Raw genomic sequence first — 17,841 nt, forward strand, 5'->3', positions numbered from 1 at the left:
AAGAGGGCCGGTCGTGGGAAAGGGGGGCAGTCGCAGGAAAGGGGGCCGGTCGTGGGAAAGGGGGGGCAGTCGCAGGAAAGGGGGGTCTCTGGAAAAGCGGTGGAGGTCGTGGGGAAAGGGGGTGGAGGTCACGGGGAAAGGGGGTGGAGGTCACAGGGAAAGGGGTGGAGGTCACAGGGAAAGGGGGTGGACGTCACAGGGAAAGGGGGTGGACGTCACAGGGAAAGGGGGTGGACGTCACAGGGAAAGGGGGGGGAGGTCACCGGGAAAGGGGGGGGGGAGGTCACCGGGAAAGGGGGGGGGAGGTCACCGGGAAAGGGGGGAGGTCACGGGAAAGGGGGGAGGTCACGGGAAATGCAGGGAGGTCGTGGGGGGGTCGTGGGAAAGGGGGGGAGGTCCTGGGAAGGGGGGGGAGAGGTCCTGGGAAAGGGGGGGTGGTCTCGGAAAAGGGGGGGAGGCCATGGGAAAGGGGGAAGGTCACCGGAAAGGGGGGGGAGGTCACGGGAGAGAGGGGGGGAGGTTGTGGGAAAGAGGGGGAGGTCGCCGGAAAGGGATTGGGGAGGTTGCGGGAAAGGGATTGGGGAGGTTGCGGGAAAGGGATTGGGGAGGTTGCGGGAAAGGGATTGGGGAGGTTGCGGGAAAGGGATTGGGGCAGGGCTTAATTTGTGCCGGTGCTTGCCGGTGCTTAGCACCGGCACTTAATTATCAGGGCCGGGTCTACACGCATTTAGGGGACGTAATTGATTGGATAGTAATTAGAGGCACAGAGTGAGTGCTGCACTACTGTAAGTTCTGCTATTACTGTTACAGAGTAGTGTTAGTTACGCACTGTTGTGTTGTTGATGACTGATCGATGCTAGTTGTTTCTGACTCCGATTCTGTTCAAGTTGTTTCTCAGTGACAGTGACTCATATCTTGTTGTTCAATGTAGTGGCACTGGCGGCCCAGCGGCCGCGGCTCAGTGTTGCCGGCCCCGTGGGCGGGAGGGACACTGAGTTGGGCGGGGCAGGGCTCGGTTTTGGACTTCTGTGGGGGTTGGGGCTGTGCGCGGCAGCAGGCGCTGAGTTTTTTCAGATTGCGCGCGCATTGACTGCTTTTCCACGCCCCAACATACCCGCACGGCCGCACCTCACCCAGTACCTGCACCGAGTCATCGTGGTTGAACTGCTGCCGCCGTTCAAAGTCTCTGGACGATGTTGGCCACGTTGAGACGAGCCTTGAGGAGTAGACACCAGGTGAGGCAGGGCCTGGTAGTACGCCTAATCAACATCAGATAAAAAAATAAAGCGCCTGCGCAGCAACCTAAGCAGCACCAGGTGAGGCATGACCTGGTACTGTGGTACCGTACTAGGCCTAACCACCTAATCGTCATTTAAAAATAAAAGCAATGTAACAGCCTAAGTTGCACCAGGTGAGGCAGTGCCTGGCGGGCACCGTGGCCTAATCAGTTAATGAAGCTGCGTAGCAGCCGAAGGCAGTGCACAGAGCAGTGTCCGAGTGAGTCAGGTCCCAGACTCCCACTTAACTTACTGGTCCGGGTCCCTGGTCCCACAGTCAAGAAAAGAGACCGTGTGTTGCGGGCACGCTCGCTGTGAGCCAGGAGCAATATGGCGAGATTAATGAATGAATGATTGAATCTCAATATCTCTGTCTGACATTATGATTACCAGTTGATATGTTGATTGCTAATGATGGCGTGGCGGCCGCGGGTGCACTTAGTTTGATGTTGCAGGTCAGCCCGGGCTGGATTTTGGTTCCACCCAGTACAAATCTGCGGGGGTTGGGGATATGCGCGGCACGCAGCGTGCACATATTTTTTCAGATTGCAATGCGAGCGCATTCGCTGCATTGCCACACCCCAGCATACCCACACGGCCTGAGGCCTCACCACCACCGAGTCATCAACGGCCGTGCAGTAGTAGTTCAAGAACAGTTCAGCCCAGAAGCAGCAAGCGTGACCGTCACCGGCCAGGCCGGACGACGTTGTTCGGTGCAAGCAGTGTGCATTGGCGACTTGACGTGATTGACCAATGTTGATTAGTAGCCCGTAGCCGCTGCCAGCAGTGAGTTATGGCCAGTGCCACCAATAACAGCGTCAGCCACCAGGTGAAGCAGGGCCTGGCAGCAGGCCTAATCAGTTGAAATAAAGCTGCGCACGCTGCCTTGGGGTGAGGTTCTACACCCGGGAAGGACACTGCTTTCATGGCATTGAGTCCACTCATGAAGTTTTTCATTGTCACGTACAGGAATTAGGGCTAATAAGACCTGCAGCTGTTGGCCAGAAATAAATTACTGTGAAGCAGCCTAAGTAACTAAGGCTGCAGGCTCTCAATGTGTGTGTGTTTGTGTCCCGGGCCGGCCGCCCTGCCCGAACCAGTAACTTGTGATTGCACTGAGCACTCTGTTACCGTAACAGTAGCAGTACAGTATTGTAGCATTGCCACCATGATCATGCCGTTGCCACCCATGGGTGGCGGTGGCGTGCAGGACTGGTTCTAGGGGCAGGGTATGCTCAGACGTGAGTCCCTTGCTCACTTTGCCACTGGATTCAAGCAAGCCTGGCTGAAGACGGCTGAAATGCCAGAAACCGGTCCCAGGAAGCTTGTTTCTGGTCCAGGGAAGGCATGGCTTGGCAGTACGGGCTGGACTGTTCCCATGAGGCACAGGGTCAGATTGATTTGCATATGGCCATGTCTGAACTGGGGTGACAGAGTGGGCTAAAGAACGGTGATGGATCAAACCCAGATCTGTTGACTGGGTGTGAGTGTTTGATTGGTTCTGACGCTCCGTCCATCACCACCCCCTTTTGTACCGTGTACATTGTCCCAGCAATTTTCTGGCATCAATAAAAATCACAACTCCGGTGATTAATGTGCTTCCTGGAGAGAGACCGGAGCTTTGTCTAGTGAACGTTTAACTCATCATAGCGCAGAGGGTTAATATGCCTGCTGCAAAGAACGTGTCCCATTCACAGTATTTTGGCAGGCAGCCGTGGTTCCTGCGCACTCATAAGTAGGGGGGAGGGGGGGAATCGAGCTTTCATGTGCAGGAGTCTGCCTTCATTTTTGTCGCTTTATTTTTTATGAACGTTACGCAATAACTTCATTTTTACATGATTCAATGTGTATCAATTGGTAGCCCTGACATGATACAAAACGATGCCCCTTCCGCACAGAATGTGTTGAGGGCCCCTGAGACACTTATATGTCACAAATAATCATAGCCTTCAGTCCGTTTTGTAGTTGCACTACACTTAGGTCCTGTCAGTTTGCAGACATTTGAAAACTTTTATAGTGCCACAAAGACAAGTAAGTACCATTTAAACGGCTTAACTAATTAGGTTCAGTGAAGGCGAAAGTTGGGTAAATTAATATAATTAACAATCATATTGAGTCATTAACATCTCCTATATACTGATTTACACACGCAATGCGTGTGTGATGTAATGTGTTCTGACATCTTAAACTGGTATGAGTGGCGCTATAAAACTAAATGAATCTAAGAGACAGTGGTTATGGAGACTTGAGGGGCACTGTCAAATGGTGGTAGTGAGTGAATCTGTAGCGGAGGTGGTGGTTGGGGGGCACTAACAAACATTGTCGCACAGGGCGCCACCAGAGCTAAAGCCAGCCCTGGTGGCGTGGCCCATGCCAATTGCTTGCCACACCAACCAACGCTGCTATTTTTTTGGGTGCGCACACTGAGCACTTTCTCATACTGTTCTGTACGTGCCAATATTCTCAGTCATATATATCAATATTTTTTCAGGAATCTGTACAATGTAGCACCTGCACCTCTGACCCTTTGCAGTGATTGCCGGATTACTTGTTCTGTCCATGAATGAGACACCAGTGCTTCCATTCATAAATCCATGTTCCAGGTTCGACAAGGATACACTCTGCCTTCACTGCTTCTGGGCCAACAACTGCACACAACTTCTTTTTTACTACTGATGGCAATGGAGTCATCATACAATGTGTGTCCAGGATCCCCAAGTCCTCGCCTTTGATTTTGGACCATTATGTATTTCCAAAAGTCTTTAATCCTGAGCCATGCTTTTTCTCTATTAAATTAATTACAAATCTGTCAACTTTGCTTTGCTCCATGTAACACAGATCTCTCTCACCCAATCTCTTTTCACTCTTCCATGTAAGACAAATCCCTCACCCAAGTTCTGTTTGTCTTCCTTGTAACAAAGATCCCATCCTTGACCTTTGTTTCACTCTTCCTTGTAATACAGATCCCTCATCTAAGCTCTCTTTAACTTTTCCTTGTAACATGGACCCCTCACCCAAGCTCTGTTTCACTCTTTCAATCTCTGTTTCATTCTTCCATGTAACACAGATCCCTCAGCGAAGCTCTGTTTCATTATTTCATGTAACACTGTGGGGGCGCCAGTATATTCTCGTTTTAAAAGCACTTCAGGCATCAATTAAAATGCCAAGATAATTCTGGTGATTAATCGTCTTCCTGGAGAGAGACAGGAGTTTTGTCTAGGGGAAGTTTTGACTGCTTCTAAGGTACTACAGAGGGTTAATGTGCCTGCTGCAAAGAACGTTTACCATGCAAATCAAAACGTGCATATAATGTAAAATAGGTCAGTGTGTTACTGCTTCTGTCAGAGAGGTCCTTTTGTTACTTGCAGTTTGTAAGACAGCAAGCTATTAACTGTCATCAAAGAGCTGTAAGGAAACTGCAAGTTATATATTACAGCTATATGTTTTTATTGCCCAATCTTTCATTATCCTAATCTTGCAAAAAAGGGTTCATTTGGGTAGAAATCAATTCTTATTGGAGAGAGCCCCTAACAATGCTGTTATGTTTTAAATTCAGAATTTGCGCTTTTCCGGACTTTTAGCAGTGCCAGTTGAAGATGTGGGTGGAGTTAATTTAGTAAGTGGGTGGAGCCAGTGGAGGAAGTGGCAGGAGCCAGAGAAAAGTAGGTGTGGCCTTCGACAAACATTTGAGCACCTGCACTTCATATTTTACAAATTAAGCACTGGATTGGGGCGGTCGCGGGAAAGGGATTGGGGAGGTCGCGGGAAAGGGATTGGGGAGGTCGCGGGAAAGGGATTGGGGAGGTCGCGGGAAAGGGAGGGGGAGGTCGCGGGAAAGGGAGGGGGAGGTCGCGGGAAAGGGAGGGGGAGGTCGCGGGAAAGGGAGGGGGAGGTCGCGGGAAAGGGAGGGGGAGGTCGCGGGAAAGGGAGGGGGAGGTCGCGGGAAAGGGAGGGGGAGGTCACGGGAAAGGGAGGGGGAGGTCACGGGAAAGGGAGGGGAGGTCACGGGAAAGGGAGGGGGAGGTCACGGGAAAGGGAGGGGGAGGTCACGGGAAAGGGAGGGGGAGGTCGCGGGAAAGGGAGGGGGAGGTCGCGGGAAAGGGGGGGGGGAGGTCGCGGGAAAGGGAGGGGGAGGTCGCGGGAAAGGGGGGGGGGAGGTCGCGGGAAAGGGGGGGGGAGGTCGCGGGAAAGGGGGGGAGGTTGCAAGAAAGGGGGGGAGGTCGCGGGAAAGGGGGGGAGGTCGCAGGAAAGGAGGGGGGAGGTCGCGGGAAAGGAGGGAATAAAAAATAAATAAACTTATCTTGAGGCTGGGTCTCGAGTCTCTGCTCCTGCTCTCCTGCCTCCGACTCCAGGGACAGGAAGCAGGTAGACAGGCTCCCTCCACTAAGCCAATCACAACGCTCCAATGCAGCATTGTGATTCATCGGAGCGCTGTGACACGGCGCTCAGCCGGGAGCTGGAGGGGTGGGCATGTTCTCCGTGCAGGCTGTAATGCAGCCTGCATGGAGAATAGGGAATATGCACGTGACTGGTTTGGGCAGCCCGAGAGGGCTGACCAAACTGTCATTGCGCAGTCAGGAGTGGGCAAACCACTCCTCCCCTGCTCTGAGAGCAGAGCAGTGCCTGCTAAGCAGCAGTACATGAATCATAAAATGATAATATCTCTAAGTTATTGTAATTTTATGTTTCTACTTGGCACTGCTTAAAAGCGGGGGCGTCGCTCCTCCACCATAGCGGAAGAGCCACCCAGTGTGTTACCAAAGTCGTAGATCACAGGAAGTGACTGCTTTAAAGATGGCCGCCGCCGGAGTACGATATCGATGATGACAAAGGGAAATAGTACCTGTAAACACCTCTAAAAACAAAAGAAATGTCCTCTGATGGGGCAGCACCATGGGGTGGAGGGCCTTGACAAATAGGTACTATTTGTTAGGTGTTTACCTTCAAAGTTTTAACAGCTAATCTTTAAGAAAGACGGTTCATTGTATGATGTATATGTGCATGTATCTGGTATGTAGAGCCTTAACGGAGCCAGAGGGCATCAGTGAACCTTATAGGGTCATATAAAAAATGAAAGCGATTCAAGATGGCATTTCTGGTTTTCAGCGGTACAGGGGTGCTGGTACTGCTCTATGCCCTCGCTCTGCGAGCAGCTCCTTTCTCCTCACTCTTAAAAAGCTGTGCTGAAAGAATAGCTTTCCCAGCGTCCTTTGGGTTGTTCTGCATCTTATCGTTTCTCTCCTCTCTGATTGGTAATATAAGAAAGACCGTTTCCTGAGAAAGAAGCCTGCTCTGCATTTGGCCAGGCTGATTGGAATCCACGTTCCCGCTCTGAAACTAAAGCACCGCCATGCATTTCCGCTAAGTAATGAAGGACATCCTCGCGGGCAGTCCAACGGTCCTTTCATCACTGCGCATGGCCGCTCTTTAAAAACAAATATGTGATCATAACATCGTATGCAGATAGCATGCACACTTTGCACTCTGACCCCACAGATTCCTGTGCAGCAACACGCAGTCCTCGCAGGGCCACTTGACTTTGAAGGAGAAATGAAACAGATGTTTCCCTTGTGGCAGTTAATGCATTTATGCACGGTAACTGGCCTTCTACTATTAAAACCTCAATTGCTTTAATTTTTTTTATGTTTTCCCCACAAGGAGCCAATGGTTTCAAGTCTCCTCTTCCTCGCCAGGGCTAGATTTGATCGCAGCTGAGCCTCAAGTTTTATGACATTTAGTTTTTGGATTTATTCATCGCCATTATTTATTTTTTGTTGTCTGATCTGTTTTGAACCATATTTTTCTTCGTTCTGTGTATGTAAAAGTCACGTCCAGTGCAGTTCCACATTTATTTTACCTATAAATGTAAACACTTTGAATGCCTGCTGTGTTTTACTGCTATAAGCACACATAAAAATAATCAAAAACCGACCGCGCTCATCTGCAACGGCTTGAGATGCAGCAGGAACTCGCATTATTTTTTTCTACAACAATTTTTATTCAGAGCAGGAGACTAAGCAGGACTACCCAAGCAAGAGCTTGATAAAGGATTGCAGTTTTGAGGCAACCCTCGGATCTCTCGGATTTCTCTTTTCACTCGTGCTCAGGAAATAATAGAGAAGATTGGACAAATGCAAAGTTCCCTTAGAACATCCAGAGATCCGGCTAAAGTCCCAGGCCCAAAGAGTTTTGGATCAAAGCAATTCCTACAGATCGATAAGGATTTCGATACCACACTGAATAATTTCATAAAGTTTGGAATATATAAATGTCAGACCAGTCTCTCTTGGGAGGTTCACCCCGAGAATGTTTACGTTCTGTTACCAAACTCGTTTTTTAGGTCGAAGCACCAGACAGCACAGTCTGGTTTGCTAAAGACATCTTGGGGGCATTCAGAAACCTTTGTCTGATGTTTAACATTAGCTTTGTGGTTTGTAACTCACATGTTCTGGCTTTCTGTTTGATGGCTTTATTTGTTTTAGGCTGTCCAGGTTCAGTTCGTCCCGCCCAAGGAGCAAAGCCTTTTCACACTGCCTCTCCTTGTATTCCTCCACAAGTGCTCCATTCTGTACACAGGCCTATAAATCTTGGTCTTATTTTGTCACATTTGCTGTGCATCGAAAGGCAGAGGTTACATCTCAGGGTCTGTCTTTTGGGAGCTTGGTGTTTACTTTTCTTTCTCTGGCTTCAAATTGAGAGGATTTATGTGTCAATCTTGCTGGATACTGGGGGTAGAGGAAAGGGTTTTTTCTTGCACACAACAAAATTTAAATGAACTGTGAAAGAATGTATCAGAATGACCAAAGAACCAATGGAGCACGTTTTGTTAATTCTGAAGTGTGTTAGAAACAAATAAAAAAAGAAATCATTACAGTAGGTGATGCCATTTCCACACACTATAGTTTGTGCGCTGTACAGTTTTATTTGTCAATCTATATGTCTGTGCAAATGTAAAGTGCATTTCAATTCAAAATGTGTTTTCTGTAATGACAGTGTGCTACCACACCACGCATACTCCACCTACCCCACTCTACTCTACACCACTCCATGCCACTTCACTCTACTCTGGATTACTCCACTTTACACCACGCCACTACATTCTACTCCACTCTGCGCCACTGCACTCTGTACCACTTCATTCTACACAACTTCACTCTATACCAGTACACTCTACGCCACTCTCATACACTGCACTCTATGCCACTGCACTATATACCAGTACACTCTATGCCAATGAACTCTACTCAGTAAGTACCACCCCTGCACTCTATGCCAATCCACTGTACGCTACTCTAATCTACTCTGCACCACTGCACTCTATGCCACTGTACTGTACATCGCTTTGCCACTGCACTCTAAACCACCGCACCACTGTAGTCTAATCTACTGCTCTCAACACCGCTCTACGCCACATCACTCTGCAACACTGCACTCTCCGCCACTCTACTCTGCACTATTGAACTTTATGCTACTGTACTCTGCAGTACTCCACTCTATGCCACTGGACTCTACGCCACTATACTCTACACCACCCTATACCACTGCACTCTAAGCCACTTTACTTTACACCATTGCAATCTTCGCCATTGCACTCTATTCCACTGCACTCTATGCCACTCTACTCTGCACCTCTCCGCTATTGTATACTACTATGCACCACTCTAATCTAATCGACGCCAATGCATTCTACGATGCTGCATTGTAAGCCACCGAATTCTATGCTGCTGCACTCTACACCACTGCACTCTTCACCACCATACTCTGCAACACTCTATACCAATGCACTCTACACCAGTCCAGTCTACTCCACACCAATTTACGCCACTGCACTCTACCCTACTCCACTGCATTCCGCTGAACTCTACTCTGCACCACTGTACTCCATGTTACTGTACTCTACACAACTTGACTCTGCGCCAATGTACAATACTATGTACCACTCCGCTCTACACTGATGCATTCTTTACTCATCCACTGTATGCTCTGTAATCTACTCTGCACCACTGCACCCTAAGCCACTGCATGCTACACCACTGCACTCTACTTTGCACCACTGTAGCCTATGCCACTGCTCTCTATGCCACCAAACTCTCTGCAACCGAACTCTTCACTATTGCACTTTTCGCTACTGCACTCTGCAGCCCTCTCTTCTATGCCCCTGGACTCTAAGCCACTAAACACAAGTCTGCACCACTCTACAACACTGCACTCTATGCCACTCTACTCTACACCACTGCACTCTACACTACTGTATTCTACACCACTGAACTCTATGCCATTCTATTCTGCACCACTCTACTATGCACCACTCTAATTTATGCCACTGCACTCTACGATGCTGTATTGTACACAGCTGAATTCTATGCCACTATACTCTGCAACACTCTACGTGAATGCACTCTACACCAGCCCACTCTCCAGTGTGTGCCACTGTACTCGGCACCACTGCAATCTACTCTGCACTGCTGTACTCAATGCTACTGCACTCTATGCCACTCTACTCTACTCTACTCCACTGTACTCTATGCTACTTCACTTTATGCCACTTAACACAACTGCACTCTATTCTGCAACACTGCACTTTACACCACTGAACTCTACCCCACTCTACTGTGCACTACTGCATTCTATTCCAATGCACTCTGCACCACTCCACTCTACGCCACTGCATTCTACGCCACTGCACTCTACGCCTCTACACTTTACTATGCAACACTCAAATATATGCCACCGCATTCTATGATGCTGTATTGTAAGCCACTGAATTCTAGGCCACTGCACTCTACACCAGTCCACTCTAGACTACACCACTCCACTGTACGCCACTCTACAACACTCCAGTCTACGACACTCCACTCCACTATTCGGTTTCCACAATACTCCACACCACCCTACTCTATGACACTCCGCACCAATCACCTCTAGGCCACTAACATTTAACCATGCTGAACAGCAGCCACACTGGTGTACAACATGGATAAAACACATTGACAAAGAAAAAAGCTCTTGCATATGCAAGAGCTATTGGTTTTGCCAATGCTGGTTGTTGGAATCATATCTCTGCACCTTGTACAACAAAAGAGGTTTTACTTGGCCTGGTGAAGCAAGATCTGCGAATGTGTGCAGTCTATCAGTTACCCTACAGCGTGCCATTGCCACTTCTAAGCTTTTTAAAAAGTAACCTCCTATGCCTTGCTGCACAAACACTCATTGTTACATTCTGAGACTCATGAACATTTAAATATTGAAAATCAGATCTGAATTGACCTGCATTGGGAGAGCAGATTCAGGAATCCCTTAATGGAGAAGCATTGAGTACTTCATGTATGTGTTGGGGTGCACTGGCTGAACTGTAGGAGGGTCCCTAGAGTAAAATTGGAAGTGTGTGGCCTATTCCAGTCAGGACAAATATAGGAATACAATGGGCACATCTGAACGGTGGTGCGTCAGCAAAGTTATGAGTGAGTTGTAAGGCATGGTACAGTAATGGTGTTGCAGGTTGGAAATGGGACACAGTGACTTTAAGGGCTTGGTTGTCAATTATGTCACTGTGGCAGAGTGGATCAGTGTTTATGATGCATTTATTGAATTCTAGGCAGCTGTGTATTGTGTCACCATGTGTGGCAATAAGAAGTCAGTAGTTTTCAACAAATGCCCTGAAAATTGCCCTTATTTCTAGGGGAAATTGAGTACACAAAGCCAAAAATAAAACGTTGCCTGCACTCTAAAAATATTTGTACCGAGGCACTTTCTTTAGTTGATTTTGACCTATATTCCCTTCTTTCCTGGAATGTGGCATGTCATTTTAATGACAGGGGCTTGGGAGAGGAACGTTGATATGTGAGCGGTACAGTGAAGACCAAAGAGGTAAAGGTGGGAGGAGGAAAGTGCATGCCAACCCATTGGTTTTTACCCACGGTGCCGCTCTCGACTGAGGCCTGCATGCTGCTCATCATGGAATAGTCCATTCTCAACTCCCAGGCAAGCGCTCTTCCGGAACGGAACCCAAGCAACCCCATACCTGTTTCAGCCTTGTTAGGAGTTGTCACTGAGTTAGAGCTTGGACCCTATTACAGAGTGAGCAAGAGATCCACGTCTGGGCATAACCTTGGCCACTTAGGGCGTTGGGCATAACCTTGGCCACTTAGGGCATTACAGCAAACACAGAGAGGGTGATTGGATGAATGCTAGCAAAAAATCTAGATCTGTGGCACTCACTCCAGGTAGCATTCCAACTCATGGCTTTTTTGCCATCTGTGCCACTCTAGACAGAAGCTCCCCTCGTGCAGATCAGTCCTGTCCCTGCTCCTCATGAGAAGGGTCCCTCCACAATGGCTAGGCTAGGCACCCTCCAGAAGGGATGACAAGCAAAATAAAGTGTCCTAAATATGGTTTACAAAAATAGACCCCAGTTGGAGTTAATAGTAGAAAATCTATGCCCAATGTGAATTTATTTTTGTAAAACATATTTATGTTCGACAATATTTCTGTATGTTATATTTTCACAGTGCACACAAGCTATACACACACCTGGACGTGGCTTGGCAGAATGTAAGGAAAGGTGAATGCACAAATTAGGGGTAGTAGGTGCAGTTCAATGTCACTCGCAGGAATGGAGTGGTAGGAAAAATTACAGTAAAGAAAGGGTGAGCGGTAGGATCACTAGAGGGTCAAAGCCAGCGTAAAGCGGGAAAGCCAGAGAGGTAGGTTAGAAGTGTACCTGTCCGTAGTTCCAAGGGACTGGTTCCATGAGGTCTTTCAATCCTTGATAAATGATGCCATGCTGAGTCAGCACATATTCATTTCTCTGCTCTTCACTGTCCATAAAAACAGAGTCATCTGTGGTTTACGGGAGGAGCAAAAGAAGCACAGGGGCTTCGATTAGGATTTGTACACATCATTGGTATGGTAAAAAGCAAATATAAACACAGTGGTCTTGGCACTCAACATTTGGATTTGGGTTCTAGGCCATATTCCAATTCACGGTAATTGCCAACACGGCTTCTAGCTCCTTTCTAAGCCTGCTGGTTAGAGTGCTAAAATAAGCTTTGCTCAACTCCTCTAGAACTGCTTACAATCATATTTAACAAGCCTCTCTTGAGGCTGTATCTTCATTTTATAAGTATACAAGGCCCTCTACTGCATCTCTATCTGAACTATTTAATCTTTTAACCATTGCTAAGCCGTTGATTGTGATCCATAGCGCTCTTGGACTAGCACTTTAGGAAAACGCCAAATAAAATACAATATCATGAAATAATGGGATAAAAGCTTCATTGTACTATCTTCTCACCCTGACACCAGGATTGGCACACAAGAGAGGACCAACAGTAAAGAACGTGTGCAGTCGTTTTGCCACATCCCATCCGGTTCCTACCTTCTTTCACCAGAACACTGCAGCTAACCAAATCATTATAAAAAGGCTGAATGGAAGTTACAGAGGCAGGAAGTGAGAAGTTGGGAATAAGCTGTAAAAGCCAAGAATCTAGAATCAAAGCACAACTGACCCCCAGCATGCAGGAAGGGGCAGGTGCAAACCGACAAGTACAAGTGGAGATGCTGGGCTCACCTTCCACCACTTGCACTAGAAAGAAGATATGGGGCAAAAGGGTGTAGAAGGTCTATCACCGCAACTTTTTGAGATACACCCTGTACACAGGTGGTGTAGGAATCCCAGGAACAAAAAAAGGTCTGGGGGGAGACACACTGACATTGCCACGCTAAAGTAACTTAGAACTAGAACAAAATCCAAGCTATACCTGCATTCAGCAAATTCTAAACTGAGGATTCCAGGGTTGTAGAGGAACAAGTCCTGCTTTAAACATAATAACAAGTTCAGAGCTGTCAAATAATACATTTCTAGAAGATCCAAGCATCCAAAATATAGATATTTTGAAATGCACGTCAGAATAACAAGAAAGAGGCTGCCTAAAATGTCTTAAGGGTGTAGTTCCCCAGTTAGCTTTACTTTTAAAATTTTGCAGATGCTGATGCAAGAAGCCTAGTGAGGCAAAACCTGAAAGTCCACTCCACTTAATTGAAAATTTGGCAGAAACCCTACATATGGCCCAACGGCCACTCAACAATGGCGCAACACTGAAAATATGCCCAGCTCAATAGACATATTTTCCAAGATTCTTAATTAACATTGAGCTTTATGGCTAAGAGAGCACCTCCGATAGGTAATATTAAATATCTGTACATTTTTTGAGCTGCTCCTCTCTTCTTCTCTGGAAACTCCATCCTTCCTCCCTCTTCCATCACAGTCAATTCCTGAATGCAAGAGCCACTCACCTGGACACCATGGGTTGAAGAGTAGGGTGAAGGTGCCAAGGTGGAAGCTGGTACCCTCGCTCCCCATAGAAGCCTCCATGGACAAGTTGTAAAGACCAATCCGGGCATCAGGGGGGGAGCAGACGGAAAGGGCCAGTGTACTTCCATCGTTGCTGGCGACGGTGGCACTCCAGGCCTTCTCCTGAATCGAGTCGGACAGGGAAAAGCGAGCCTTGGTCCCAGAATTCTCAAAAGGACAGGGTCCTGTGAACACAACAAGGTTATGAAATGTGGATCGGTTGTGGTTGCTTTTTCTCACCAATTTGTACACTTTACTCCAAAAAAGTACATATGTTTTTCTACTTTGTCAAATCTCTTTATAACATAGTGGAGTTTGACCTCGGCCTGAATTTCGCTTAAAGGGACTTAGCTGTTCATTATTAAACTTCCATCTGCCCCAGCTGGAAGCACTTGCCAACATTTTAAACCTCATTTTAAATTCTTGCGTTTTTTTTTTTTTTTACAGTCCTGATTTCCTGTTTTCTACCTTCCACCTCCTGCTAAAAGTCTGCAATTGTAATGTGAAGCAGATGGGTGCCCGCTGGTGCTACTTTGGGCAAAAGACCTTTGCATTTTCGTCACAGGCGTCACCGTGGAAGCTGGTGGAGCGTCCGCCCTGCTCATGAAATCTGCATCTTCTGCAATGGAAAATGCTGAGCCCATTTCATGCGTATGTGCAAGTATACATGTGTGTGTGAAAAAAAAAATATATATATATATACACACATACATACACACACACTCAAACATACACATATTTTGTTTTTATGACAACCAGTGATGACACCATTAGCTCAGATTCACAAGATGTTGAGCTGAGGCCGCGATGTATGTGAATCTGTCTCCCCAGTGCCAACGTCAGCAGCTCTTTCTTTTATGCCACATATCCCCCCTATATTCTGTACGTGGCCATAAAAGAATAACCCATTTCCAAACCATCGACAGTTCTCCCATCCTCCGCTATACGCCCAACACACAGAGAACTTTCAAGAATTCCTCATCCCTCCCCTCATTATCTCATTTGCCTTAGCTCGCTATTCGCTCTCTCTCTTGTCCTGCCAAGAGTCCAAGACGTAACCTGAGCCGCACTCCTGCCCCGCTCTGTGTTCAAACGCTGCTCAACCTTCCCTGGCACACAGGCATGTCTGCCCAAGCCGTGGCACGCTGCCACACGGCCACTGCGCATCCCCTGCTCTTCATCCAGTTCTGGCCACACACCAGTATAAAGCATGTTTTTTTCATAAATTAAAGAAAGTTTAATAATTAAATGTACTTAAAAATTGCGTTTGTAAAAATAACCAAAATATTATTTTAAAAAGTTACTTAAGCTACACACAGAGTTCTTTGTGCCGGTTTTTTAACAAAAAAAAAATTGGCAAGGAACCCCTCATAGGAGGGCTAAAGTGAGAGCCGTCTGAGGGGGCAGAGCTCCACTCTGTTCCCGCATAGGTCACCTCACACGCCTACCCCACCCCCACGCACAGACTCCGACTTGTGTCTCAATTGGTTGTCCTGTCCACCTTAAACCAGAAATGTCCGAGCTGCCAAACTAACATGCTTCCTTCTCCGCCCCAGGTGGAGAGACTGCAATAATGCACCGGATCTCTCATCCTTTCGATTACGTGCTGTACGTGGAGCACACGTCATCTCTGTTCGGGGTTCCTTGATGAGACATCAGGTGCAATAGGAACGGGTCACGACTCACATCCTGTGTCTGGGACTAACTAGATAGCCGCTATGTTCACAGGAGAACTAAGCATGAGTTAACCAATGCTAACCTGCGTGCACGCACAGCACGTAGCGGGCTACGTGTCTTGTCACGCTGCTGACACGTAACGGCGCACCACTATGTGAGTCTAGCAGGCTTGACTGCAGCGCATTTCATGTCCTGTCCCTCGGCGCGTCTTTGTGCCCGAGTGTCATTGTGTTCTTTGGAGTGGTGCCGATCTGTTTCCCCCACACTACCCGCCACTCCCCAGATTTCATGGTTAGCTCCCAAAAAGCACTAGTCACAGATGAAAGTTCCCCGCCTGGACTCAAGTGGCAGGCTGTGTGTTCCTCTTTTGTTCTGTCAGCCTGAGGAAATTTGTTTTGTTTTCTTTAAATCCCTCTGAAATGAACATTTTGGTAAGAGAGAGCAAGGGAGAAGGGGGGGGGGGGGGGGGTGGAGGGCGTGTTACATTGTTTCCCCTTCCCCTGAGGAGCTCAGATCAAAAGCAAGAGGAGGGTTCGGCTGTGTGTTGCTAACAACAACCCACACAGCGATTCCTTGCACCTGGAGATTCTTCCCTGCCTTCAGAGTCACTGAAGATTGGAGGGATTGAGACACTGGACACGAATCACACACAAGACTTCTTCACAAGCGCACTCAGCACCAGCCAGCTTGTGGACTGAAATCACCCAGAACGTGACATCATCGCTAACACCTGTGGAGGAATTGGTTTACAGATGTGTGGTTTGGGAGAGCTACCAGCCTTCAGTCCTACCAAATAATAAACAGTGCTTTGAGAGAGATGCAGGATTTGTCCACGCCTATCTTGGCATCCACACTGAAAGCTATGCTAGGAACAAACAGGGTCAGCGTCAGCCATGCTCAGAGGTTAGCACAGCTTGGCATGGTAGAGACGGGGGCTCCCCTAGAGACCTTTCCAGCAGTCTCTTCTATGGAAAGTTACTCCTTCTGCCGTCACCTGGACATGAGCTTCATCCAGAACATGGGCCAATATTTCCCAGAACAGGGAGCGTTAGCCGTTCTCTGACCTGAAACTCACTCCAACACTGAATGCAGTGCATCCAAGTAGCTGCTTCCAGAGGGTTCTCCCGGCAGCCTTTAAATGGGTTTGCAAATTTGACAACATGGCTAATGAAGAGAGGCCTTCACACCCCATTTCTGAAAGTTCGGGGCGGTGTAACGCACAAAGGCTTGGAACAGCAGGTGAAGCCGCATCTTTTTGACACTATGCTTTGCATTCTCCAGTGCACGCCCAAATGGACATTTTGGTAATGCACAGGTGAACGGAAATTAATTGATCCATTGGTGGGCAGTGGCCACTTTCACTTGGCACCGTTGCAGTTGGCGCCTACCCATTTTGCTCTGTGCCTGTGCTCCATACCAGACCTTGTTGCTCTGCTGGCCTATTTTTTGTCGTCTCATAAATCAGTCACATTAGTATTTAATGTTTTTTGTATGATTTCCTAAATATTCAACTTCAAGTGTAGCTTCTCCAGGTTTGGACTTCACCGAAAATGTCTGAGCTAAACCAGAGATTGCCCCATAAGCCTGTGCTCTCCCTGTTGGTAGCAACGGTCAATTCAAAGGCTTTGGAAACCATCCACAGAGAATATCTGCCAGAGTGAAGATTGAGATCTAAACAACCTGCATTTGCATTAAACAAAATGTCTGTGCTTGGATTTTGGCGGCCGACAAATGCGATTGAGGGTGTTTGGTCGCTTTCCAGTGCAGTGCAAAGCACGGACAGTGACAAAAAACCTAGAGAGGGCTATAAGAAGGGCAGACATCTTGCAATAAGGAACTCAACTGACCATGAATCCAGCCAGTGATTAATTTGTAAAGCAATAAGTGCTGGTACCCAAAGTTTTCCTCAGAAGCCTGCAGCCGGCACAGACAAATGTCGAGACTGCCGAACACCAAGGTTGCGTAGTCTTGATACCACATAATGCCTCTGCAATCCACCACCCTGCCGCATTATCTCACTCTTGCAAGATCTTTTTTATCCCTGCTTTCTCACTTTGTGACGGTTTCTCTGCCTTTCTCTTCCTTCCTCTTCCTTCTTACACCCCCCTTTTGTGTTTCTCTTTCTTGGTCAAAGTCAGATGAGGAAAAGTAAGTGCTGGTCTCCAAAAATGAGCGCCAGTGCACTATATCTGTCTCCAAATTAAGCAGTGAACCCAGCAACCAAAATTCAAGGGAGATAGACATGCTGAAGCTCTCTCGCAATGTTTTCTGTCTCCCTCGCTCTAATCTGTCATCCCTAGTATGATCTCTCTCCCTCTAGCTAGCTAATAACCACGCACTCAAAAAACATCCCCTCAGCACTTAAGATAGCAGCTTGAAACTCCTACATCTGTGCATGGAATGTTAATGCCTGGATTTAAGCATATCCTGTGGTCTAGATTCTGGCACTAATATCACTTCACTCTATGGAGAAGGCAAATTCCTGGACATCCTATCATTGTTCTCTGGCCCTCTGAAAATAACAAAAGTACCAGA

At 47.5% G+C, this 17,841-nt stretch overlaps 1 protein-coding gene across 1 annotated transcript in view; it reads right to left on the reverse strand.

Moving 5' to 3' along the window:
* TGM2 (transglutaminase 2) overlaps nt 1–17,841 on the reverse strand; it is a 129,526-nt gene that overhangs the window by 45,960 nt on the left and 65,725 nt on the right. The window contains exons 3-4 of the mRNA XM_085619203.1: nt 13,572–13,814; nt 11,998–12,116 (exon numbers count right to left, since the gene is read on the reverse strand). Coding sequence (XP_085475329.1) covers nt 11,998–12,116; nt 13,572–13,814 — 362 coding nt within the window. The remainder of the gene's footprint in view (nt 1–11,997; nt 12,117–13,571; nt 13,815–17,841) is intronic.

Source organism: Triturus cristatus, chromosome 7, assembly GCF_964204655.1.
Source record: "Triturus cristatus chromosome 7, aTriCri1.1, whole genome shotgun sequence".
In the NCBI taxonomy this organism is placed as follows: domain Eukaryota; kingdom Metazoa; phylum Chordata; class Amphibia; order Caudata; family Salamandridae; genus Triturus; species Triturus cristatus.